Source organism: Scyliorhinus torazame, chromosome 15 (assembly GCF_047496885.1).
Source record: "Scyliorhinus torazame isolate Kashiwa2021f chromosome 15, sScyTor2.1, whole genome shotgun sequence".
In the NCBI taxonomy this organism is placed as follows: Eukaryota; Metazoa; Chordata; class Chondrichthyes; order Carcharhiniformes; family Scyliorhinidae; genus Scyliorhinus; species Scyliorhinus torazame.
Window position 1 is genome coordinate 78,783,731 of NC_092721.1, and position 27,796 is coordinate 78,811,526.

At 44.2% G+C, this 27,796-nt stretch overlaps 1 protein-coding gene across 1 annotated transcript in view; it reads right to left on the reverse strand.

Moving 5' to 3' along the window:
* Nucleotides 1-27,796, reverse strand: part of LOC140391630 (protein diaphanous homolog 3-like) — an 837,607-nt gene that overhangs the window by 525,724 nt on the left and 284,087 nt on the right. Inside the window, exon 16 of the mRNA XM_072476316.1 lies at nucleotides 16,790-17,092. Coding sequence (XP_072332417.1) covers nucleotides 16,790-17,092 — 303 coding nt within the window. The remainder of the gene's footprint in view (nucleotides 1-16,789; nucleotides 17,093-27,796) is intronic.

Sequence of the window (27,796 nt, forward strand, 5' to 3'; positions counted from 1 at the left end):
GCTCACAGCAAACATCAGGCGGCTGCTGAATGTGATAATGACACCCCCCCGCCCCCCCACACACACACACGGAGAGAACACCAGAGGTGATCGTCACCCTGGACGCAGAAAAGGCCTTTGACAGAGTCGACGGTAGCTATCTCCTTGAGGTACTGGAACGGTTTGGGCTAGGAGCGGGATTCACCGCCTGGGTGAGGCTCCTGTACATCACTCCCAAAGCGAGTGTCCGAACTAACACCACCAGCTCTGAATACTTCCAGCTACAGAGAGGAACAAGACAGGGCTGCCCCCTGTCCGCACTCTTGTTTGCGCTAGCGATTGAACATCTGGCGATAGCCCTGCGGGACGCAAAAAGCTGGAAGGGAATCCGGAGAGGAGACAGAGAGCACAGAGTCTCACTCTATGCAGATGACCTGCTCCTCTACGTCTTGAATCCACAGGAGGGACTAAAGGCAATACTGCAAATATTGAAAGAGTTTGGAACCTTCTCGGGCTACAAACGTAACCTGGGCAAAAGCGAGACATTCCCAGTGAATCCAAAAGGGGGAGGGACAGAGCTGAAGGGGCTCCCATTCAAAACGCCCAGAACAGATTCCGTTACATGGGGGTCCAAATAGCCAGAGACTGGACACAGATCCACAAGTGGAACCTGACCAGCCTGGTGGAGGAAGTAAGAAAAAACCTTCAATGGTGGGGCTCACTCCGACTCTCCCTGGCAGGAAGAGTGCAGACGATCAAGATGAACGTACTGCCAAGGTTCCTCTTCCTGTTTAGATCCATCCCGATCTTCATCCCCAAGGCCTTTTTCCAAAACGTAGACAGGCTAATCATGGCGTTTGTGTGTGTGTGTGTGTGGGGGGGGGGGGGGGTAAGAACCCGAGAATTCCCAAACCGACACTGCAAAGAGGGAATTGTCAGAGGGGGCCTGGCTCTACCGATCCTACAATACTACCACTGGGCAGCAACGGCAGAAAAAGTGAGGGGATGGGTACAAGAATCCGACACAGATTGGGTACAAATGGAGGAGGTATCCTGTAAAGGAACAACCCTCCAGGCCCTGGCCACAGCAGCTCTCCCATCCTCCTCAATAAGGTACACAACAAGCCCAGTGGAAGCGGCCATACCGAGAATGTGGACCCAATTGAGACAGCACTTCGGGATAACCAAAATGTCCCTTATGGCCCCCATCTGCGGCAATCACAGATTCCCCCCAGCCATGCTAGATACCACCTTCAAAACATGGAGGCAGGACGGGGGCACACTGACGGTCAGGGACTTCTACGTAGGGCACAGATGGTGACACTGGACGAACTGACGAGAAGTGGAAACTAGCAAAACAACAGAAATTGAGACACCTCCAAACAAAGCACATCCTCTGCAAAGAGGCAGTAGGATACCCCGGGGCCCCAGAAAGCACACTACTAGAGGACCTGATAGGCGCAAGCAGCGAGAATGGGGGACTATGTGGGAAAATATACGGACAGCTACTGGACAGAGCCCGAACACCACTGGACGGGACCAGACAAACATGGGAGGACGAACTGGGGACAGGGGTAGGATTGGGATTCTGGAGCGAAGCACTGAGCAGGGTGAGATCCACCTCCTCATGTGCAAGGCTAAGCCTAATGCAGCTCAAAGCGGTGCACAGAGCTCACCTGACCAGAACCCGAATGAGCAGGTTCTTCCCGGAGGTAGAGGACAAATGTGAACGGTGGCAGAGGGCCCCGGCCAACCACACCCACATGTTTTGGGCTTGCCCCAAGCTTGCTGGGTTCTGGACAGCCTTCTCCGTGGCAATGTCCAATGTTGTGGGCTGAGGGTGAAGCCATGCCCAATAGTGGCAATTTTCAGGGTATCGGAGCAGCCAGAGCTACACATGGGGAAGGTGGCTAACGCCCTTGCTTTTGCTTCCCGAATCGCACGCCGGAGAATCCTGCTCGGCTGGCAATCGGCAGCACCGCCCAAAGCTGCAGACTGGCTCACTGACCTCTCAGAATTTCTCCAACTGGAGAAGATTAAGTACGCCATCCAAGGGTCAGGGGAAGACTTCCTGGATACTTGGGGGCAGTTCGGCGGCCTGTTCCAAAACCTGTTCGAGGCCAGCAACGAGGAGTGAGCCAGGGGAACAAAAAAAGTTGAAGACCCAAAGGACTGCGCAACCCGGGGGGGCCACAAGAGAAGAGGAAGGGTGCTGAAACCAATGGAAGGGGGGGGGGGGGGATATCATAGACCGATCCAGAGGGCATCAAAATCTACGTACAGTTAGTCAAATGAAGGACAAAACAAACCTCTTTGTAAAATAAAGCAAATTAGCACAGGCAAGAAAAATGTAATGTATATAAGCAACAACTGTTTATAAATATGAGAAAAGCCAATAAAAATATTTTTTTTTAAAAAAAGCTTTGGTGGGCAGCCTATTTTCTCCAGCAGATCAAATAGACTGCCTCTGCTCACACGGTTGAATGCCTTGGTGAGATCAATGAAGGTAATATATCATGGTCTACTTTATTCATGCTCTTGCAACTGCTGAACTGAGACATTCATATCAATTGTAGATCTTTCAGTTCTGAAACCGCGCCTGGTTTTGAGTAGATGTGTTCAGCTAGATCCTCAATCTGACAAGGACAACATGGGAAAATACTTTTCCCACGATGATTAGCAGGGAGTTGCAATCTCTGCGGTTGCCTTGTTCCCTGGTACAGGGTCACAACTTTGCGTTCAAATCCATGTGGCTGTATTTGGTGGTCCACGATCACCAACAACTGGTTTATGTCCGAAAAAAGTTCATGTACAACTCTTACAGCCAGCATAGAGAGGAGATCTTAAACTCATCAGCCTGATCAAACTTTAATCCAGTTATGAATTATTCCACTCTCTCACTTAATCCACCTTAAATCATGTTCCCACATAACAAGAAGAAAATGCGAAAATGCGGGAAATAATCAACAGGTCAGCATCATCTGTGGAGACAAATAATTAGCAATTCAGGTTGATGGCCTTTCATCAGTAAAAATAAATGAATGCTTACTTGATGTAGGGTGCTTCAGTTAAGAATTTGCTACTTTTTTCCCCTGGTTCAAGGACTGGTTACTACGCACTGATGCTTCTAATCAAGAAATGCAGTGCTTTTAGGGAACTATTCAATACTAATTACAATTAGAAAAATGCTTTCAAGTTATTGAAAAAGGAATTTTACTTGCCGTCTAAATTTACTTCTTCAACAACGACAAATAAAACAACCAAGTGCATTGCGTACTAGCTATCTACCTTTATCAAATTGTAAGTGGCTTACATGTTTCTGCAGATTAAAAAATCTACTTCAAGTCTTTCCTCAAATAAAGCATTTTCAATCGGCTTGACCTCTAAACTTTTTAAAAATTACAATGGTTCATTGGCTTGCTATTAAGTGGATTTAATTAAATACCATGGTTTACATTTGAAGAGTTTTGAGGCTTTGCTTTAATCTGAAAAATCAATGAAATATTTAGGCAGCCAAAGAAACCCCATAAAAACAAATATAAATTGGACAAGACCACAAAATTGTTTCAAATACATACATATGTGACTGAAATACAAATTAAAATTTCTGACTAAAAGCAAATGTTGTGTAGAAATAGATAAAATTTTACTGCCCCTTCAACCGGCGGACAGTGATCAATGAACTTTTGAAGCCTCGCCACATTTCCCAGCCCCGCCCCTGCCAGAACAGGGCCAAAAGAAGTCTGCCTGGTGTCTCTGCAGCTTTCAGAAATGAACGAATGTGATTTTTGCATGTAAAAACCGATGGTGCAATTTTTTACTCCCGCTATCAGCGAGAATCATTGCAGGCAGGGGCACTTAATCTGACAGGAGACAAAAAATCTGTTACCCGACAGCAGGATTGTTGGAATTCTGTTCTACCAACTCTCAAGGCTAGTTAAAGGTGAAAAATGTTGGGAACTAGATTTGTATGAATTAGCGTCTCATGCATGCTCATTAAAAGTCACCTTGCCAGAAGAGTCACCTTGCACTTCAGAGAGTCATGAACACCGCCCAGTCCATCACACGAACCTGCCTCCAACCCATTGACTCCATCTACACCTCCCGTTGCCTACAAAAGCGGGCAGCATAATCAAAGATCCCTCCCACCTGGCTTACTCACTCTTCCAACTTCTTCCATCGGGCAGGAGATACAGAAGTCTGAGAACACACAGGAACAGGCTCAAAAACAGCTTCTTCCCCACTGTCACCAGACTCCTAAATGACCCTCTTATGGACTGACCTCATTAACACTACACCCTGTATGCTTCATCCGATGCCAGTGCTTATATAGTTACATTGTATATGTTGTGTTGCCCTATTATTTATTTTCTTTTATTCCCTTTTCTTCACATGTACTTAATGATCTGCTGAGCTGCTCGCAGCAAAATACTTTTCACTGTACCTCGGTACACGTGACAATAAACAAATCCAATCCAATCCAAGTAGGTTTGCCCTACAAATTAAGGTCCCCGCCAATAAGAAATTACAATGTTCAGTTTTACGTCTGCACATAAGAATCGTGCACCTTGCAAGCTTCACCTCTACAGTGACTTTGAGATCCGTAGATGTTGCATTCCCCTTCTTGGAGAGCACATATAACTTCATTCAACTGCTTCATGCAAATTCTGCACTAAGGCTGAACAAGGGAGGTAGGCAAAGATCAGGTAGATTGGAAGGATGGTGCGAAGGTTGGATAAGCTGATGGGCAAATAGTGGGGAAATGAGGTAAATGGCTGCGTATGGGGGGCAGGAGAAAGAGCCTGCAGAATGTGAAAGAGAGAGAGTAATTGCAAGTCCCGGGAAGTGAGGAGAGGACGGGAAAGTCCATGGAAGAGAGAGTGTCCAATGGAGAGGGGTTGGGGAGCATCTGGAGAAAGGGGGATGCGAGTGTCTCAAGAGGGCAAGGTCAGTGATGTTGACTGTGTGGCCCTGGGGAAGAACTGTGGGTCATGGTGATTGGGGGGTATAGTCACTGTCAGAGAAGAGGGTGGTGATGTGGTGTTTTATGTGATCGGGTGGTAGGGCTAAGTTGAGAGCCAGGCAGATGAAGGTCTCATTAGAAGTGATGGAAGGGGACAAAGCAGGTGGCTCAGAACAGGAGGAGGCAAGGTCAGGCTGCGCATGGGGACGGTAACAGGTGTCATGTGAGAGTACCTTTAAGAAATGGGTGTTTATTACTACAGTGATGTCAGAGAGTGGGTGGAGCTGGGCTCTGTCAGATTTTTACTTTCATTTTAGGCTGTTTGCTGCAGGGTGTTTTATAGTTTTGTTTTCAGAGCTGGAAGCTGCAGTCACAACCAGAAGGTGCATGAGTCTCTCTCTCTGTAATACCAAGACTGTAAATCGATCCTTTGGCGATTTACAACTAATAACTGCTCTCAGTAGTGACTTTAACCTGATGCGCTTCTGTTGAAAGGTTGTGTTTTAAGTCTTCTGGATGTTAAAAGGAAAGCTTAAAGGATTACTTAGTGTTGTATTCTTTGGGGGTTGTTTTTGAACTGATGGTTGCTAAGATGTTCACTGTTTGTTTTTAAAAGGTTAACTTGAGTTCATAGAATAAACATTGTTTTGCTTTAAAAAAAATACTTTTCCATTTCTGCTGTACCACACCTGTATAGTGGGCCGTGTGCTCCCCATACCACAATCTATTAAAAGTTGTGGGTCAGGTGAACTCCATGATACACTTTGGGGTTCTCTAAACACTGGCCCACAACAAATTGGGGGCTTGTCTGGGATAAAAGTCTATCTATTGGATTGGCTTAGTGAACTTAAAGACAGTGAGGGGTGAGCATATTGTGGTTGCTTTTCAGGTGTGTTATTTTTGTTTAAGTAGGGAGTGTGTTGCAGACAATGGCTCTTTCAGAGGCTCTGACGTTTTTGGGGGTGGAGACGGTCACCCGTGGTAAGGTATGCATAGAGACAAAAGCAGACTGTTAGATTTGGCAAAAACATTGCAGTTAACATTACGTGACAAAATGTGAAAAGATGAGGTCATTATGGCGGTGGCTAAGCATTTAAGGTTGCCTGAGATACAGTTTGACTCATTGGAAATGGCAAAGATTCAGTTACAAATTAAACAAATGGAACATGACAAAGAATAAAAGCAGCTTGAATACAAACGAGTGAGAAAAAAGAAAGCGAGAGAGAGGAAAAAGAGAGAGCAGAAAGGAAAACAGAAAGAATAGCCCTAGCAGACAAAAAGAGAAAGGGAATTATAGATCAGGGAAAAAGATAAAGAGAGAGAATTTGAACTTCAGAAAATGGCCATGAAACATGACAGTCAGTTAAAATTGGCAGACATAAAGGGAAACGTACAGTTGGATGATAGTGATGAGGATAGTGAGAAAGAACGTCAAAGTCGAAGGCTTGGTGGGGATCAATTTAAATATGTCCAACATTGCCAAGGTTTGACGAGAAGGCGGTAGAAGCCTTTTTCATTTCATTTGAGAAGGTGGCTAAACAAATGAAATGGCCACAGGACATGTGGGTATTACTGATTCAAACAAAGCTGGTAGGTAGGGCGAGTGAAGTGTTTGCATCACTGCCGGAGGAGGTATCTGGGTCGTATGAGGAGGAGAAAAAATCCATCTGAGGTGCATATGAACTAGTGCCTAAGCCAACAGACAAAGGTTTAGAAATTTAGGGAAAGAATTTGGTCAAACTTAAATGGAGCTTGAAAGGCTCAAACAGAGAAATTTTGATAGGTGGATAAGGGCTTTGAAAAAAGACCAAACGTATGAAGCTCCAGAGAAATTATACTTTTGGAGGAGTTTAAAAATTCAATTCCTGATGTAGTGAGAACTCATGTGGAAGAGCAGAGGTTTAAAGCTGTGAGATTAGTAGCAGAAATGGCAGATGATTATGAATTAGTTCATAAATTAAAGCTTGGTTTCCAACATCAGTTTCAGCCTGTGAGGGATAGAAAGCACAGGGCTAAATCGTCAACTTTGAAAGCAGACCAAGGCAGGCCAGCAGCACGGTTCAGTTCCCGTACCAACCTCCCCGAACAGGTGCCAGAATGTGGCGACTAGGGGCTTTTCACAGTAACTTCATTTGAAGCCTGCTTGTGACAATAAGTGATTTTAATTTCATTTTTCATTTCAAATTGGGGATGTGAGAAATACTCAAGTGGTAAAGGTAAAGGTGATCTGATGGGAGATAATAAGGAGAGTGTACCTCAGATTTAAAAAGAAATTCAGGAGGGTGGAAAAGAAATGAAAAGTTTCAAATGTTTTCACTGTAATAAACTAGGCCATGTAAAGTCACAGTGTTGGTGGTTGAAGAAAAGCACTGGAAAGGCTGATATGGTAAAACAGGATAAGACAGTGGGGTTTGTAAAAGTGGGAAAGGAAAGACCAAGTGAAGCGAAGGGGGTGCAAAAGATTGTACAGCCTGATCAAGAGGTGATTGATAAGAAGGTGCCAGATCTCTTTAAAGAATTTACTTGTGTGGGTAAAGTTTACTCATGTGTATTAGGAAGAGCAGGAAAAGAAGTCACAGTTTTAAGAGATACGGGAGCTAGTCAATCTTTAATGGTAAGGGATGACAAGTTATGTCGTTTGGGAAGAATGTTGCCAGAAGAGGTGGTAATATGTGGAACTCAGGGTGAGAGGAGTAGTGTTCCATTATATAAGGCAAGATTAGAAAATCCAGTGACGAGTGTTGAAGTGGTAGTAGGAGTAATAGAGAAACTATCTGGTCCAGGAATACAGTTTATCTTGGGTAATGATATAGCTGGATCGCAGGTGGGAGTGATGCCGACTGCGGTCGATAAGCCAATGGAAAAATCAGGCAACTGAAGTGTTGAAGGACGAATATCCTGGGATTTTTCCGGATTGTGTAGTAGCAAGATCGCAAAGTCACGTGTCACAAGAGGAGAAATCAGAGAGTGAAGATGAAGTTGAAGTGCAATTATCAGAAACGATTTTTGATCAGATGGTTGAAAAAGAACAAGAACAGGTGGAGGATAAGGCGGATATTTTTAGTTCAGGAAAATTGGTGGAGTTACAACAGAAAGATGTAGAAATAAAATAGATAGATCAGAAAGCATACACGGAAGAGGAATCGGAGTGTATACCAGAGTATTATTACCGTAAAAGTAATGTCTTGCTGAGAAAATGGAGACCTTTACATATGCAGATGGATGAAAAGTGGGCAGAAGTTCATCAAGTAGTATTGCCGGAGGGTACAGAACGGAGGTGCTGTGAGTTGCACATGAGGTACCAGTGGGAGGTCATTTGGGAATAAGGAAAACTCAAGCTAAAATCCAGAAACATTTTTATTGGCCTGGACTACATAAAGATGTAGTTAAATTTTGTCAATCATGTCACACATGTCAAGTGATAGGGAAACCTCAAGCAGTGATAAAACCAGCGCCCTTAATACCCATTCCAGCATTTGAGGAACCTTTTACAAGGGTCCTAATTGATAGCGTGGAACCGTTTCCTAAAACAAAAAGTGGGAATCAATATCTTTTGACTTTAAATGTATGTGTCTGCTAGGTTTCCAGAGGCCATTCCAGTATGTAATATTACAGCTAAAAAGATTGTGGAGGAGTTACTTAAATTGTTTACTAGATATAGACCTCCCTCAGAAATACAATCGGATCAAGGATCAAATATTACTCAAGGTTATTCAAAGAAGTTATGGATTGCTTAGTAATAAAATAATTTAAATCAACTACTTACCATCCAGAATCGCAGGAAGCGTTAGAAAGGTGGCATCAGACATTAAAGACAATGTTGAGGGCTTATTGTCAAGATTATCCAGAGGATTGGGATAAAGCAATTCCATTTGTACTGTTTGCAATTAGGGATGCACCTAATGAGTCAACCAAATTCAGTCTTTTTGAACTAATTTTTGGTCATGAGGTAAGAGGACCACTTAAATTGATTAAGGTAAAATTGGTGAGTGAGAAATCGGAAATTACTTTATTGGATTACATGTCAGATTTTAAGGAACGATTAAATAGAGCAGGTGAATTGGCTGGACAACATTTAAAAGTTGCACAACATGTGATGAAATGGGTAGCGGACAAGAAATCCAAATTTCATAGTTTTGCCATTGGAGATAAAGTTTTAGTGTTGTTACCAGTGGTAGGCGAACCTTTAAAAGCAAGGTTTTGTGGACCTTATTAGATTGAAAGGAAATTAAGTGAGGTGAATTAAGTGATAAAAACACCAGATAGAAGGAAGACTCACCGAGTGTGTCATGTGAATATGGTTAAAAGGTACTTTGAAAGAGAAGGAGAGAAAAAGGAGGAGGTTTTAATGATTCTAACTCAAAGTGACGAGCCAAATCCAGATGACTGTGAATTTGACATACCTCAAATTAAATTGGAAAACGAGGATGTTCTTAAAAATTGGGATAAATTGTTGAGTTACCTTCCAGAGGAAAAACAAACTGACCTGAAAGAGTTATTGCTATCACATGGGCAAGTTTGTGAAGATAAATTGGGAAGTACTAAAATGGCTATACATGATGTAGATGTGGGAAAGACTGTTCCAATCAAACAACAGCCATACAGACTTAACCCTTTAAAACTGGCACAGGTTAACAAAGAGATTGGAGTATGCTTAAAAATGGCATAATTGAAGTGGGTTGCAGCCAATGGAGCTCACCCATAGTGATGGTACCTAAACCAGACGATACCCAACGGTTGTGTGTGGACTATAGAAAGGTTAACGCAGTTACAAGAACGGACTCTTATCCAATCCCACGATTGCATTGAGAAAGTGGGACAGTCCGCTTTTATTTCCAAATTGGATTTACTTAAAGGTTACTGGCAGGTGCCTTTATCCGAAAGGGCGAAGGAGATTTCAGCTTTTGTGACTCCAGATGGTATATACCAATTCAAAGTTATGCCATTTAGCATGAAAAACTCCCCAGCCAAATTTCAACAGTTAACTAACAAAGTCGTTTCAGGATTACCCAATTGTGAGGTATACATCGACGATCTGGTAATTTTAAGCCAGACATGGAAAGAACATTTAAAACATCTGATGGAGTTATTCGATCAACTTCAGAAGACGGGTTTGGTGATAAACCTAGCCAAAAGTAAATTTGGAAAAGCCCAAGTCACTTTCCTTGGCCATACAATCAGACAGGGCCGAATGGTCCCACGGGATGTGAAAACAAAAGTTATTGAGGAGTTTCCGATACCCTCGACTCAAAGAACAAAGAACAAAGAACAAAGAAATGTACAGCACAGGAACAGGCCCTTCGGCCCTCCAAGCCCGTGCCGACCATGCTGCCCGACTAAACTACAATCTTCTACACTTCCTGGGTCCGTATCCTTCTATTCCCATCCTATTCATATATTTGTCAAGATGCCCCTTAAATGTCCCTATCGTCCCTGCTTCCACCACCTCCTCCGGTAGCGAGTTCCAGGCACCCACTACCCTCTGCGTAAAAAACTTGCCTCGTACATCTACTCTAAACCTTGCCCCTCTCACCTTAAACCTATGCCCCCTAGTAATTGACCCCTCTGCCCTGGGGAAAAGCCTCTGACTATCCACTCTGTCTATGCCCCTCATAATTTTATATACCTCTATCAGGTCTCCCCTCAACCTCCTTCGTTCCAGTGAGAACAAACCGAGTTTATTCAATCGCTCCTCGACGGGACACTCTTGGCATGAGTGGATTTGTTCGAACATTTGTGCAAACACTTTGCAGCGTGGTTGCTCCACTGATGGACTTGAAGAAACGTTGCAAATGTCAGTGGACAGCGGAGTTTCAACATGCATTTGACTGCCTGAAAGCTGGGATAACCAATGCTCCTGTGTTGGAGAATTACAAGGGACTCTGTGATCAGATTGAACTAAAGTATCTGACTTTAGAGAGAAATGCCGAGGCTTAGAGAAATGGACGGATTGTGCAGAGACCTTCTTGTTCAAAGAGACTGTCAATCAAGAAGGATTCCAGTTGGAGGAAAAACAAAAAATGAACTATATTTTTATACCTGTTTGCGCGTGTTGTTTTTTGAAATGAAAAAGTATATTTACTGTGTGCATTTCTTAAAGGATAGTAAAAAGGTGAAAAATGAAACCATCTTGAAGTTGATGCTTTTTTTTTTTCTTGGGGGAGATGGCATGTGAGAGTACCTTTACGAAATGGGTGTTTATATCTGGGTGTGTATATAAGGATCTGTAGTGAGAGTACCTTTAAGAAATGGGTGTTTATTACGACAGTGATGTCAGAGAGTGGGTGGAGCTGGGCTTTCTGTCAGCTTTTTGCTTTCGTTTTAGGCTGTTTGCTGCAGGGTGTGTTTTAGTTTCGTTTTCAGAGCTGGAAGCTGTAGTCACAATCAGAAGGTGTATGAGTCTCTCTCTCTCTCTGTAATACAAAGACTGTAAATCGATCCTTTGGCGATTTACAACTAATAACTGCTCTCAGTAGTGACTTTAACCTGATGAGCTTCTGTTGAAAGGTTTTGTTTTAAGTCTTCTGGATGTTAAAAGGAAAGCTTAAAGGATTACTTAGTGTTGTATTCTTTGGGGATTGTATTTGAATTGATGGTTGCTGAGATGTTCACTGTTTGTTTTTAAAAGGTTAACTGGAGTTAATAGAATAAACACTGTTTTGCTTTAAAAAAATACTTTTCAATTTCTGCTGTACCAGAACCTGTAGAGAGGGTCATGTGCTCCCCATACCATAATCTATTAAAAGTTGTGGGTCAGGTGAACTCCATGATACACTTCTTTAAACCCTGGCCCATGACACAGGTGTCAGCTCTGAGAGGAGGGATGGTAAATGCAGCTGGGTCATGATGGGGTACAGGATAACAGGAGAGGTTCATGGGTGACAGACAAGAAGTTGGTGGATGACAGAGGATAGAAGGTAGTGGAGTAAGTTTGAACAGTGACGCACACCATGTCTTCCAAACTGACCTTGGCCAAGCAGTTAGTCATTCACTGAGATCCTTTGAAGTGGGTGCAGTCTTTTCAGGTAGTTGGAGTTCAAGGTCAGCACAAGTGGCCGGTTAAAGGGACCCCTTGGTAATGGTTCTCATTCAGCTGAGAAGGAGGCCACATCACAGGTTGGTACAAGGCCAGGAGAAGCAAGATTATGAGCAGTAAGAGGCAACAAGGCCTCAAGAAATCAAAATGCTGGCAGCCACAGTACAATGCAACACCGAGCAATGATAGGTGCATTGCAGGTGGCATTCTTATCTATATATGAGGGAAAGACAATGACGGCAGGGATGTCATACATCCTGGAGTATGGTTGCAAACGTATGGCAGCTTTTCCCTTACAAGCTGCACCCATAAGGACTCTAGAAGTGTAATGTGAAGCTCATGGCTTCCATTGAACGTGTGCATCGAGGTGTCAAGACTTTTGACCCCATGAGATAACTGTGGGGGAGGCTTTCTGCTCGCATTCAACAAACTCCTCGCCTATGCGCAACGGTTGACGATCACACGTTCAGTCATCCTGTCCCCCCAGCTGGAATCACACCAGCTTTTCTGCCCGCCACGGGATTTAATACGCCAGAATGATTCTACCTTAAGGTTCTGATTATGTACTGAATAGTAGCTTCCCTTAAGCATCACAGATGATACAGGTCTCACAGGGAGCACTAAAACTGTGGATTCCAGTTCTCTTTTGGTGGTCATCAATTCACTTCCCCAAAATCGCACCTCAATGTTTTGTTTTATTAAACTATTTTTTATTCTCCTCCTTTTTCACATTTTCTCCCAAATTTACACCCAACAGTAAACAATAATCAGTAACGAATGTAATGTCAATTCCCATATCAATAACAACGATCCCATCCTCCCACCAAAGCCCAAACGTTGTCCTGCACGTTAACATAAATAAATGACAGAAAGGAATCAGGAATCACCCATAATCACCATTCACACATACAGCCCCCCTCCCCACAACCCTCCCAGCTCCCCCAATGTTCGATGTAATCCAATTCTCGAAAGTACATAATGAATAACTCCCATTAATTGTAGAACCCCTCCATTCTTCCCCTCAGTTCAAATTTGACCATTTCAAGCGTTAAGAATTCCAGTAGGTTTCCCCTGCCAGGCCAGGGCACAGGGTGGAGAGGTTGATCTCCACCCTAACAGGATCTGCCTTCAGGTGATCTATGAGGCAAAGGCTACAACATCTGCCTCCACACCCGTTTCCAACCCCGGCTGGTCCGACACCCCGAATATGGCCTCCGGAGGGCTGGTTTCACGTGCACCACTTTAGAGATTACACTAAATGAAATGAAAATCGCTTATTGTCACAAGTAGGCTTCAATGAAGTTACTGTGAAAAGCCCCTAGTCGCCACATTCCGGCGCCTGTTCGGGGAGGCTGGTACGGGAATTGAACCGTGCTGCTGGCCTGCCTTGGTCTGCTTTAAAAGCCAGCGATTTAGCCCAGTGTGCTAAACCAGCCCCTCCTTGCTGGCTCATCCTTGCCCTTGTAAGGTACGCTCTATACACCACCTGCGACTAGGGGCTTTTCACAGTAACTTCATTGATGCCTACTTGTGACAATAAGCGATTTTCATTTAATTTCAGCTGTATCAACCCCAACCTCGCACACGTGGAGGCGTTCACCCTCTGGAGCAACTCACACTAGAACGTCTCCTCCATATCCTCTCCCAACTCTTCCTCTCACTTTGCCTTGATCCCTTCTAACGGCACCTTCTCCTCCTCCAAAATAGTAAACCGCCGATACTAACCCCTTCTCCAGTCCCCCCGTCATCAGCACCTCCTCCAGCAATGTGGAAGTTGGTTCTACTGGGAAGCTCTATAGCTCCTTTCAGGCAAAATCTCAAACCTGCATGTATCTAAATATTTCCCCCTGCTCCAGCCATACTTGGCTCCCAGCTCCTTCAATCCTGCAAGACGAACCCAAGAAATAAATCTTTTAGTGTCCTAATTTCTTTTTCCTCCCATCTCTGAAAAATTCCATCCCACTTCCCTGGCTCAAATCTATGGTTCCCCCAAATCGGCATTTCCCTTGACCCTGCCCCAACCCGAAGTGCTACATAGATACATAGAAGATAGGAGCAGGAGGAGGCCTTTTGGTCCTTCGAGCCTGCTCCGCCATTCAACACGATCATGGCTGATCATCTAACTCAATAGCCTAATCCTGCTTTCTCCCCATTGCCTTTGATCCCATTCTCCCCAAGTGCTATATCCAGCCGCCTCTTGAATATATTCAAAGTTTTTGCATCAACTACTTCCTGGTGTAATGAATTCCACAGGCTCACCACTCTTTGTGTGAAGAAATATCTCCTTATCTCTGTCCGAAATGGTTTACACTGAATCCTCAGGCTGCGACCCCTGGTTTTGGACACACCCATCATTGGTAACATCTTCCCTGCATCTACCCTGTCTAATCCGGTTAGAATTTTATAAATCTCTATGAGATCCCCCCTCATTCTTCTGAACTCTAGCGAGAACAATCCCAACCTAGTCAATCTCTCCTCATATGGCAGTCCCGCCATCCCTGGAATCAGTCTGGTAAACCTTCACTGCACTCCCTCGAGAGCAAGAACATCCCTCCGCAGAGAAGAAGACCAAAACTCCACACAATACCTCAAGTGTGGCCTCACCAAGGCCCTGTACAATTGCAGCAACACATCCCTGCTTCTATACTCGAAACCTCTTGCAATGAAGGCCAACATACCATTAGCCTTCTTTACCACCTGCTGCACCTACATGCTTACCTTCAGCGAATGGTGCACAAGGACACCCAAGTCCCGCTGCACACTCCCCTCTCCCAATTTACAACCATTCAGGTAGTAATCTGCCTTCCTGTTTTTGCTTCAAAGATGAATAACCTCACACTTATCCAAATTATACTGCATCTGCTATTGGTTTGCCCACTCGCCCAACCTGTCCAGATCTTGCTGTAGGATCCCTGCATCCTCGTCACAATTCACCCTCCCACCTAATTTGGTATCATCTGCAAACTTTGAGATGTTACATTTTGTTCCCTCAACCAAATCATTAATATATATTGTGAATTGCTGGGGTCCCAGCACCGATCCCTGCGGTACCCCATTGCCTGCCAATTTGAAAAGTACCCATTAATCCCTACTCTTTGTTTCCTCGCTGCCAACCAGTTTTCTATCCACCTTAATACATTTCCCCCAATCACATGCGCTTTAATTTTGCACAATAATCTCTTATGCGGGACTTGTCAAACACCTTCTGAAAGTCCAAATATATCACATCGACTGGCTCCCCCTTGTCGACTGTATTGGTTGACTCTTGAAAGAATTCCAACAAATTTGTCAAGCATGATTTTCCCTTTATAAATTCATGCTGACTCTGACTGATCCTGCCACTGCTTTCTAAATGTTCCGCTATAAAGTCCTTGATAATTGATTCAAGCATTTTCCCCACTACCGATGTTAGGCTTACTGATCAATAATTCTCTGCTTTCTCTCTATCTCCCTTTTTTAATATCGGAGTGACATGAGCTACCCTCCAATCTGCAGAGACAGTTCCAGGTGCGTGGTGGCCTTTATCGTGCCGGCACCGCACAACATGGTGTAGCGACACAGCGGGCCCGCGCGGAAGGCCCCCTCCAGATCGCACACACCCTGATCAGAAGCCCCCGATCACGGGCCTGGCCGTTGTGCAGGCCCCTCTCCCGGAGTCTGATTCCTCCGCCCCCCCCATCGGGACGGCCACCGCGGAGACGGGACCGAGCTCCCTCCGGGTGGTACCAGGTCATCCCGGAAGATGACCACCAATGCATCCACTATTTCCAGAGCCAGCTCCTTAAGCACTCTGGGATGCAGATTCTCAGGCCCTGGGGATTTATCCGCCTTCAATCCCATCAGTTTTCCCAGCACCATTTCTCTACTAATGTTGATCTCCCTCAGTTCTTCCCTCTCACTAAACCTTTCATTCTCCAACATTTCTGGGATCTGATTTGTGTCCTCGTTTGTGAAGACAGAACCAAAGTACGTATTTAATTGCTCAGCCATTTCTTTGTCCCTTATTATGCATTCCCCTGTTTGTCTACAGTGGGCCTACATTTCTCTTTACCAATCTCTTTCTCTTCACATATCTGCCGAAAGTGTCAGTCTTTATGTTCCTGCAAGCTTCCTTTCGTACTCAACTTTCTCCTTCTTAATAACTCCCTTCGTCCTTCTTTGCTGAATTCTAAACTGCTCCCAATCCTCAGACCTATTATTTTTCTTGGCCAATCTGTATGCTTCTTCCTTGCAATGGATACTATTTCTAATTTCCTTTGTAAGCCATGGATTGGCCCTCTTACCCCCTTTGCTTTTGTGCCAGACAGGAATGAACAGTTGCTGTAGTTCCTCCATGCGTTCCTTGAATGTTTGCCATTGTCTATCCATTGTCATCCCTTTTAAGTAACTCTCCCCAATCTATCAAGGCCAACTCACGCCTCATAGTTCCCTTTATTAAGATTCAGCTCATCCCCAAGGGGTCTCATACAGCCAGATTGGCAATGATTCCCTTCTCATTACACAGTACCCAGTCTAAGATGGCCTGCTCTCTAGTTGGTTCCTCCACATATTGGTCAAGAAAACCATCCCGTATACACGCCAGGAATTCCTCCTCTACGGCATTGTGGCCAATTTGATTTGCCCAATCTATGTGAAGATTAAAATCACCCATGATCCCCGATATTCATTTACTGCATGCATCTCTAATTTCTTGTTTAATGCCCATAGTTTTTTCATGAAAAAAGATAGTCATATTATTAAGACGATATCAAAAAGATTGTTTCATCACTGTTTATGGAACAGTTTCCATTAAAGCATTTATTTTTACATACCTTACACCAGTTGACTCTCTTCATGTTGATATCAAGTTTGAATTTCTTTTTAGGTTTCAATCCATGTGGTAGTGTTTGAGGTGTTGGAGACCAGTGTCCTTCCTTAAACCCTGTCGCTGGTGGTGGCGGGGGAGGTGGTGGTGGAGGCGGTGGCGGAGGCGGAGGCGGTAGAGACCCAGATATCAATGAAGGCGGTGGCGGTGGTGGCCCTCCATGAAGCGTTGAAGAAAGAGAATTGTTGTGTCTGGCTTTGTTTTGTGCGCCAGTCACAGTGGCCCTTACATCAGGTGGCAATGCCGAAAGCTGAGAGAGAAAAATAGATATAAATAAAACATAATAATAAATAGAATTAAAATTTAACATTGCATGAAAATATTTTTGCCAGTCTCCTTCCTCCCTTGGCTTCATGAAGGTTTGAACTCCTTGTTGATTACGGTTCCATTAATACTGCTTGCCCTCAAGCAAATGGCTGAGACACCGGCCGGGATTCTCCGAGCCTGCGCCGGGTCGGAGGATCGTCGGTGACGCCGGAAATTCCCACCAAGCCACTCCAATGCCAGGGCCCGATTCTCCGCGGCAATTCTCCACGATTGACCGGCTTCGTTCCCGCTGGCGTGGTTCCAACCTGGTACCAACTGGCGGGAGCTCAGACCCGCCTCCACGGTGGCCGCCCCGATGGGGGGGCGGAGGGATCAGACTCCGGGAGAGGGGCCTGCACAACGGCCAGGCCCGTGATCGGGGGCTACCTATCAGGGTGTGCGCGATCTGGAGGGGGCCTTCCGCGCGGGCCCGCTGTGTCGCTACACCATGTTGTGCGGTGCCGGCACGATTAAGGCCACCACGCGCATGCGCAGACCCGTGCCAGCAGTGCAGCGCTCCGGTACTGTGCTAGCTCCCTGTGGGCCACTGAATCGCTGGGCCAAGAGGCACGTTGACGCCAGTGTGAAACATTCCAGTGTTTACACCGGTGTCAACACTTGGCCGTGATTTTGGAGAATCCTGGCCTGAGAGTCTGGCAAGCTGTTCGTCAGTCGGAAGCATTTCCAAGTGATATCACTGGCTGACCATCAGAAGTGAATGGTTCTTATTTCATAACCCAGACAAAGTAAGGCTAGTGGCAGTACGCCTTTTGCAGTCCCAAGAAAATACATGAGAGGCTGTGGACCAAATCCAAGATCTTTTGGGTTTATACAGCTCTACTTGTCATTATGAAAATCCACTGAATTATCGGGGAACTCAATGACTGTTCATGCCAAACAAGCAAGAACTATTCTTTCACGACAGTCAAGATTTCATTTCTTTCCAGTTTAAAATTTGCAAGTTCAGGATGTTGACTGAAAAAAATAAAACACACTGAAGCTCACAAATTACAAAAGTGAGACATTTACACAGTATAACACGAAGTCCACATAGTGTGACAGGAAATCAGACCGACTTAGAAACAGGGGCGAAGCAATGAACAAACAGAACATTTTTGTGAAGATAACAGTATAGTGAAACAAGGCCATCAGTCACTCGAACCTGGAACATGTCATCATCACTTTCAGGAGGCAGGCTTTCACTACCTTACTTAACTAAAATCATAAAATAATTTCTATCCACACTTTCCTTCAAGTATCCTGTTGTAATAGTATACAGCAACGTTGCTTTCATTTTCCAGTGCTTTTTGTTTCCGATTGCCCAGTACAAGACCATAATACACTTACGCAAAGTATTAATCAACTAAAGTTGTCCAGTTAGCCTAAAGTGAAACCTGGAGTTCCCATGTGGCGCAAGGTATGTACGTGACAGGACTGAGGTGTCTGCTAAGCGACCATTTATCCATAGAGGTGTTCCTGTAGAGCATAATGAGACGATTCAGTCCATCGTGTCCATGTCGGTCAACAAAGATCTGACTACACTAATCCAATTTTTCAACATCGGGCTCACAGCCCTGGAGTAGGGCAGCGCAAGTGAATAGCTAAAGGCTTCTTAAATGTTATGAGAGTTTATGCTCAATCACCCTTTCAGGTAGTGAGTTCCAGACTCCCACCATCCCCGGAGTGAAAAAGTTGCTCCTCAACGTCCCTCTTAAGACTTCTACCTCTTAAAACTATGCTTCCTGGTTATTGGCCCTTCTACTAATGGAAAAAGTGCCTTCCCATCCACCCTATCTATGCCCATTATAATCGTATACCTCTCTGTCTGGTCCCTGTCAACCTTTGCGGCTCTAAGGAAAACAACCCCAGCCTATCCAATCTTTCCTCATAGCTCAGACCCTCCAGCCCAGCCATGATCCTGGTAAGTCTCCTCTGTATCTTCAATGCAATCACATCCTTCCCATAATGTGATCAAAACTGCAGTTGTGGCGTCATAATATTTTATACAGTTTCAGCATGACCTCTCTGCTCTTGCATTGTGCCTCAACTAATAAAGGCAAGTATCCTACATGTCTTCTTAACCACCTTATCTACCTGCCCTGCCATCTTCAGGGATCTGTGGATATGCACTCCCAAGGGTCCTCTGATCTTCAGTACTTTCCAGGGCCCTAATAATAATCTTTATTAGTATCAACGGTAGGCTTACATTAACACTGCAATGAAGTTACTGTGAAAACCCCGAGTTGCCACACTCTGGCGCCTGTTCGAGTACACCGAGGGAGAATTCAGAATGTCCAATTCACCTACAAACACATCTTTTGGGACTTGTGGGAGGAAATCGGAGCACCCGGAGGAAACTCATGCAGACATGGGGCAAACGTGCAGGCTCCACACAGTGACCAAAGCTGGGAATCGATCCTGGGACCTTGGCGCTTGTGAAGCAACAATCCTAACCACTGTGCTACCATGCCGCCCTTATCATTCATAGTTATCATTTTCCTTTTTAGGCCTCCCCAAGTACATTGCCTCACACTTTTCCGGACTGAATTCCATTTGCCATTGCTCTGCCTAACTGATCAGTCCATTGATATCCTCCTGCAGTCGACGGCTACCCTTTTCATTATTTATCACCCTAGCAATTTTTGTGTCTTCCACGAACTTCATGATCATGCCCCCTACATTTAAGTCAAAATCATTAATGTACACCACAAATATCAAGAGCCCCAGTACCGATCCCTGCTAAGCCCCACTGGAAACAGACTTGCAGTCATAGAAACATCCTTCTACCATCACCCTCTGCTACCTACAAATAGACCACATCAAATGCAATACCTTAATCAACACTCCTGGTTACCTCCTCAAAAAAATTGATTAAATTTGCCAAACATGATATTGGAAGGAATTAAAGTGGAGTCCTGGAGACTGTTGAGCTTTAAGGAAAAGTCTTTATTTCACATGCATATGGGAGTCACAGCTGCTCAGGCCTGAACACTGCAGGTTCCTGCGAGTCAGTGTCTCTCCCCAATTGTACATTGCAATGGTCAGTTATACTGTCCGATGTCGTAAAGTTCAGTATTGATATGTAAATTGTTTTACTGAGCAAAGATAGTTGGAAAAACATTGCAAAACTTATTAACATATTTACTGAATGCCGGATTGTTCGCATAATCTTGTTAAGTACGGGTAAGCATTCTCCAAGGCGGCCTTCAGGACGCGCAACAACGCAGAATCGCTGAGCAGAAGCTTATAGCCAAGTTCCGCACACGAGTGCGGCCTCAACCGGGACCTGGGATTCATGTCGCATTACATTCATCCCCCACCATCTGGCCTGCGAAATCCTACCAACTGTCCTGGCTTGACACAATTCACACCTCTTTAACCTGGGGTTACCCCATCTCTGGATCTGTAACGATTTAATCACCTGCTAATGCTCGCATTCCAAGCATTGTCTGGCATCTTTGAATCTGTCTATATATATGTTTCTGGAACATACCTCTTCATTCACCTGAGGAAGGAGCCGCGCTCCGAAAGCTAGTGACATCGAAACAAACCTGTTGGACTTTAACCTGGTGTTGTAAGACTTCTTACCAAGCTCACTCCAGTCCAACACCGGCATCTCCACATCATTGTTAAGTACAGACATGGTTTGAACAGCCCTGATAATTGCATCTCCGGACAATTCCTGGCCCCCATTTAGCATGTCAAAGGGTTCTTCTTAGCTGTGATGTGGTGTTAATGGCCTCCCCTGTATGTTCGTCTAGAGATAACGATCTTTCCTGGATTTTCGAATAGCCTGTCTGTCTTAGTCCAGTTTCCCTGATTGTTTTGTTAATTCAAACGGGTCTTTCAGGCTCTTACCATTGTGGATGTAGATAGCCTGTGTTGATTGCTGCCTGCCTGGATGTCTGAATTAACCCTTCCCTATTTTCTAGTGAGGTCAGACTTGCTTTTGTGCGTTTGTATATTTATCCCGCGATTAAACTAACATTTATCCCGCGATGAAACCAACGTTTATCCCACGATTAAACCAAATGTGAACCGACATGTGAATAAATAAATATATATAATACATGGTCCCCGATATTCTCCTACAACACGCGACCTTCCCTTAACAAATCCATGCTGACTATCCCTGATTATTCCGTGTCTATCTAAGCACAGATATAGTCTGTCCCTCAGAATTCTTTCTAGCAGCTTCCCCACCACCAAGGTTAGATTGACTGACCGATAATTTCCTGGTCTATCTCTACCTCCATTTTGTAATAATTAGACAAGGTTAGCAGTCCTTCAATCCTCTGGCACCTCACCTGTGGCCAGAGAGATTTGGATGTGCCACTGATATCTCGCCCCTTGCTTCTCTCAACAGCCTGCGATACATTTCATTCGGGCCTGCGCATTCATCTACTTTTAAGGCTGCCAAACCAGCTAGTACCTCCTTGCTCTCTCTAGATTAATTTCCTCTAACAGTCCTCCAACCTGATGTCTAAACCTGCATCATCGTTTTCCATTGTGAAGACCAACGCAAAGTATTAATTGAAGACTGTACCCATACCTTCTGGGTCCACACACACATTACCAATATGGTCCTGAATTGGCCCTACTCTTTCCCGAGTTATTCTCTTGCTGTTTATATAGTTTTTAAAATTTCTTTGGGTTTTCCTTTTCCAAAGCTTTTCCAGGCCATTGCCTTCCACTCTCAGGAGCAGGGTGAAGAGGCAACACTCCACCCCTCCATCACTTTCACCTGGTCCATCTCAGACACTTCCCTTCCCTTCCTTGATCTTTCGGTCTCCATTTCCAGTAATAGACTATCCACTGATATCCACTATAAGCCCACTGACTCCCACAGCTATCTGGACTACAGCTCTTCGCGCTCTACACCCTGTAAAGTACTCCATCCCTTTCTCTCAATGCCTTCGCCTCAGATGATGCCACTTTCTAAAATGGTGCTTCGAAAATGTGTTCCTTCTTCCTCAACTGTGATTTCCTACCTACAGTTGTTGACAGAGCCCTCAACAGTGTGCGGTCCATCTCCCGCGCCACTACCGTCGCCCCCTCCCCTCCCTCACAGAACAAGGATCGAGTCCCCCTCGCTCTCACATTTCACCCCACCAGCCTCCGTATGCAAAGCATAATCCTCTGCCATTTTCGCCAACTCCAGCGTGATGCCACCACCAAACACATTTTTCCCTCACTCCCTCTGTCAGCATTCCGCAGAGACCGTTCCCTCGGAGATAATCTAGCCCACTCCTCCACCATAACCAGTACCTCTCCCATCACCCATGGCACCTTCCCATGCAATCGCAGAAGGTGTAACACCTGCCCCTTTACCTCTTCCATGCTTAATATTCCAGGCCCAAAACACTCATTCCAGGTTAAGCAGCGTTTCACATGCACCTCTTTCAATTTGGTCTACTGCATTCGCTCCCAATGTGGTCTCCTCTATATCGGAGAGACAAAACGCAGACTGGGTGATCACTTTGCTGAGCATCTTCGGTCTGTGCGCATTCAGGACCCTGACCTTACCGTTGTTTGCCATTTTAACAAAAGACCCTGCTCCCATGCCCACATATCTGTCCTTGGCCTGCTGCAATGTTCCAGTGAAGCTCAACGCAAACTGGAGGAACAACATCACATCTTCCGGTCGAATTCAACAACTTCAGATGATCAGCTCTACCCTACCTGGACCCATTTGTTTTCATCCCATTTCATTTTAATTGTCTTTTACCATTTCTTTCTTTCCTAATATATATTTAAAACCGTCCCCCCCCCCCCCCCCCCAATCTTATCCATCTTTCCTTAACCTTTCTCCTCTTTGCTTCCCCATTCCCCTCCCCCCACATCTACAGTTCAACCTCTGAGGTTAGTTTCTCTGCTGTTTGGCCTTTCACATCTTTTGTTCTCTCCGAGGACTGCCATTAGCACTCTTTCCCCTTGGTTTCTGTGGCCATTAGCACCCTGTTTCCCTGGGTTTCTGTGGCTATGACTCATCTTTCATTCTCACTCATCAGTATAAATATTTCTCACTTTTTCTGTCTGTTAGCTTTGACAAAGAGTCATTGTACTTGAAACGTTAGCTCTTTTCTCTCCCTACAGATGCTGCCAGGCCTGCTGAGATTTTCCAGCATTTTCTCTTTCGAGGCAAGTCCCATGTTTAGCTCAGCCAGAACAGGAATCAAATTCACATTATGCTGGTGTCATTCTGAACCAAACATTAGCCATCCAGCCAACTGAGCTAACGGACCTCAACCTTGTGATATGGATTAGCAACTGACTGGAAAGTAAGAAACTGATTAGGGTTAAAGAAAACAGTGCATGATTGACGAATTGTGACAAGTGATGTTCCCCAGTGAGCTATAATAGAGCCTCAGCTTTTTACTATTATACATGAATGATTTGGATGAAAGAGTGGAAAGGCATCGGAAATTGCATAGTTAGGGGCATAACGTTGCAAAGAGATATAGACAAATTAAGTAAGCAGACAAAATTACAGCAAATAGAAATTAATGAGAGGGAGCTATGAAGTCATTCGCTTTTGCGCCCATCAATAAATCAAAATATTTTCTTGATACCGAGAGAATGGCAGTTGTGCAGGAGTAAAGAGATTTAGATGCTATTGTGCACAAATTACTAAAAGCTAGTGCACAGGTAAAGAAAACAATCAAAACATCTTTCAAAAGAGCCAGCAGAGACTTGACTGGCTTTGAACAATACAGCACAGAAGTGGGCCAATCATTCAATGGAATATGAGCTTTTATTTCAAAAGTGTTCAAATACAAACATGAAAAAGCGATACTTCAGTTGTATTAGATTCAGATTGGAGTTCAACCTCAAGAAAGATATATTAGCCTTGACGGTACAGTGCAGATTCAACAAAAATACTCGGGCTTAAAGGATTAAATAAGGACAAGTTGCCAAACTTGGCATGTATTCCCTGGAATACAGAAGATTAAGTAGTGATCACGTTCATGTACTTAAAAGTTTTAAGGGATTACAAAAAGGGTAGGTGATGATAAAGAGGTTCAATAAAGTGGATAGAAGCGATTTCCTCTGGTGGCGAAAATTAGGAAAAAGGACATATAATTTATATATTAGCCTTCTGCAATCTTAGTCACCCTGCAATGCATTTCCATAATGGCTATTATATCAAATTTATCTCCATTTGTGCCATTACTTCATCTATCTTGTTATGAACGTTTTGAGCATTCACATAAGTGCCTTTAATGTTAACTTCTCATCATTTTCTTTCATTTGTTATTATTGATGCACTGTTAGACATTGAGGCTGAGATTTTGTGACCCATTTTGGGATTGCAAGGAGTCAGGATTTAGAAAGAAAATAGTCAGTGAGTCTCTGGCTATGTTCAGCAGTTAAAGGGCTGGGTGGTACCCACATGCTGCACGTTAGGCGTTCGCGGCATAATTCTGGAAATTGGAATTTTAGAACTTCTGGATTTTATCGAGTTGGCTACATTTTGGAAGTCCTCTTAAATAATGCCTGGAAGGAGTAGACTATGAATCGGAGGCAGGAAAGAGTTTAAAAGGTTAGCAAAGTGGTGTTGCCTCCTTTAGTTTATCATGAAATTCCACAGCCTAAGTTATATCTACGTCGTCCGAAGTGAATGGTGACAGTATTATGATTGGAAAAGGCAAGGGACCATTAAATAATGGGGTTGCCAGTTTGTTCCTTCTGACAACCGGCTTGCGGTCAAGTGAAGAATAACACTGTAAAAATGGAAAAATCTTCATTAGTCTAGATTACTCACTGGATAAAGAGCGACCCTGCTTTGTACAATATTGAAAGGCTAGCCCAATGTGAGATCCAAGATAATTGTTAAAACTCTCTGCATTACTTTCATTCATTCTGTGCAGATCAGCTCAGCAATTGTTTGGATTCTTGAAAGCTTTGACAGATGTATGAGCTTTTCCAGCATTTTCTTTCTCGTATGAGCTTTTGGCTTCCTTCCAAATTACTCGTGGATTATGTAGTGAAGGGTTAGTTTGTACAGACCATAAGACATGGGCCCATCGAGTCTGTTCCGCCATTCAATCATGCCTGATATTTTTCTCATCCCCATTCTCTTACCTTCCCCTTATAATCCCCGATCCCCTTATTAATCAAGAACCTATCTATCTCGGTCTTAAACACACTTAGTATTTGGCCTCCACAGCCTTCTGCGGCAATGAGTTCCACAGATTCACCACCCTCAGTCTGAAGTAATTCCTCCTTATCTCAGATTTAAAGGATTGCCCTTTCAGTCTGAGGCTGTGGCCTCAGGTTCTAGTTTTTCCTATTAGTGGAAACTTCCTCCCCACGCCCACTCTATCTAGGCTCCTCAGTATCCTGCAAGTTTCAATAACATCCCCCCTCATCCTTCTAAACTCCAACGAGTACTGGTTGATTGATTGATTGGTTTTTATTGTTGCATGTTCCGAAGTACAATGAAAAGTATTTTTCTGCGGCCAAGGGAACGCACAGTATGTACATAGTAGACAAAAGAATAATCAACAGAGTACATTGACAATAGTACATCAACAAATAGTGATTGGTTACAGTGCGGAACAAGGGCCAATCAAGGGCAGCATAGGGAGTCGTGAATAGTGTTCTTACAGGGAACAGATCAGTCCAAGAACATCCTTCTTTAGATACGGGGCCCAAAACTGCTCACAATACTCCAAATGGGGTCTGACCAGAGCCTTATACAGCCTCAGAAGTACATCGCCACTCTTGTATTCTAGCCCTCTCTACATGAATGCTAACATTGCACTTATCATAGAGTTATCATAGAATTTACAGTGCAGAAGGAGGCCATTCGGCCCATCGAGCCTGCACCAGCTCTTGGAAAGAGCACCCTACCCAAGGTCAACACCTCCACCCTATCCCCATAACCCAGTAACCCCACCCAACACTATGGGCAATTTTGGACACTAAGGGCAATTTATCATGGCCAATCCACCTAACCTGCACATCTTTGGACAGTGGGAGGAAACCGGAGCACCCGGAGGAAACCCACGCACACACGGGGAGGATTTGCAGACTCCGCACAGACAGTGACACAAGCCGGAATCGAACCTGGGACCCTGGAGCAGTGAAGCAATTGTACTATCCACAATGCTACCGTGCTGCCTTCCTAACTGTCCTGGCAAATGAGAATTTGACAGATTTAAGAGTTTCTGAAAAGGATACTGGTTTTATAAATTCCTATTCAAGTGATGTTTGTTTATTTGGACAGGTTTATGAACTTCTGGCAAATCTAATAGTTTTCCAAATGTATTTTAAGTGCTTTTTTTGACAAATTTATGAGATTCTAAAAAGTATAGTGGCTTTGTAGACCCGAATTAAGTGACTTTTGTTTATTTTGACATTTAGGAGCATTGGAGGAGAAATGTAGTTTTCTAAATGCTTTTTCAGTGATACTTATTCATTTTGATATATTTATGAAATCAGAATCTCAAATAACTTTTAGTGCCTAATCAAGGGATGTTTATTCTTACAAACATTTGTACTTTTTAACAATTGCCAGTTTGGCTTTTGCGTGAGCAGGTTGAGAAGGTAGATAAATGAAAAGGGGTTGAAGAAGGTAGGATATGAGGGAGTAAAGAGTGAGGGGATGAAATGCAGTGAGTGATTGAATGGGTTATGGGTGAGGGGGACTTTACACTGATCTGAAGAATTTGTTCGATGTTTCTCGAAATAGAGGCAAGCATTTTAACCAAACCTTTTCTGCATTAGCCTGCCTCTGCCTCCCCATTGGGCACATCACTGGAGGCAGTAGGTATGACTCCAGACCTCTTCTGTCTACCGCACTGCCAAGATGGAGGTGGGATTGCAACATCAGAATTAATCCCGCTTCCCATCCTCCAGTGGTAAAATTCTGGCACTTGCTCCTTCCTGTTACTTGTTGAAGTTTATGCAAATTGCTACACAGCTCGAAACCTCGACTTTTCTTTAATCGTCCCTCGTCTGAATTCCAGCCCCATCCTCCACCTTTTTCATTCAAAATCAAAGTTCCTTAATTTGCCAGAACACAGGTCCCAGCCTGGTTAAATGGGCCCATCCCAATGGAACAGCTCTCTTGTCTTCCAGTTCTGATGTCAGTATCCTTGGATGAAAGCCCATTTCTCCCATATTGCTCTGAAGTGGGAAATGGTTCAGAAGGGCACTTGGCACAGAAGATGGCTGCCTGACACACAAGATGGAGACACAGAGAATAAAGCAGACATAACTGATGCCTGGAGCCCAGCGGGGTGCCAGTGGGACAGATAGGAACAGATCCAGGACAAAGGGAGCCAGGCAGGAAGATTAAGAAATACATAAATGCGGGACACCACTTGATTAAAGCGGACTTCAGCCAAGGTGCACACAATGATATGCTAATACGAAGGTCTTGGGCCATTTCCTAAAACAAAGGGACAATCGATACTGCTTTCCTGCTGCTACCTGAAACCTGTAAAACCTCTTTAACTATAACCATGTGTAAATGGCAAAACGCTTACAAATAGCGATGTACAATCTATAAAATGTTTAAAGATAACAAGATGATAATTGTTTTGTATCTGGGCTCATTGTGAACCCGAAGTGGCTGTTTAAAGATAACAAGGTGATAATTGTTTTGTATCTGGGCCCATTGTGAACCCAAAGTATAAAA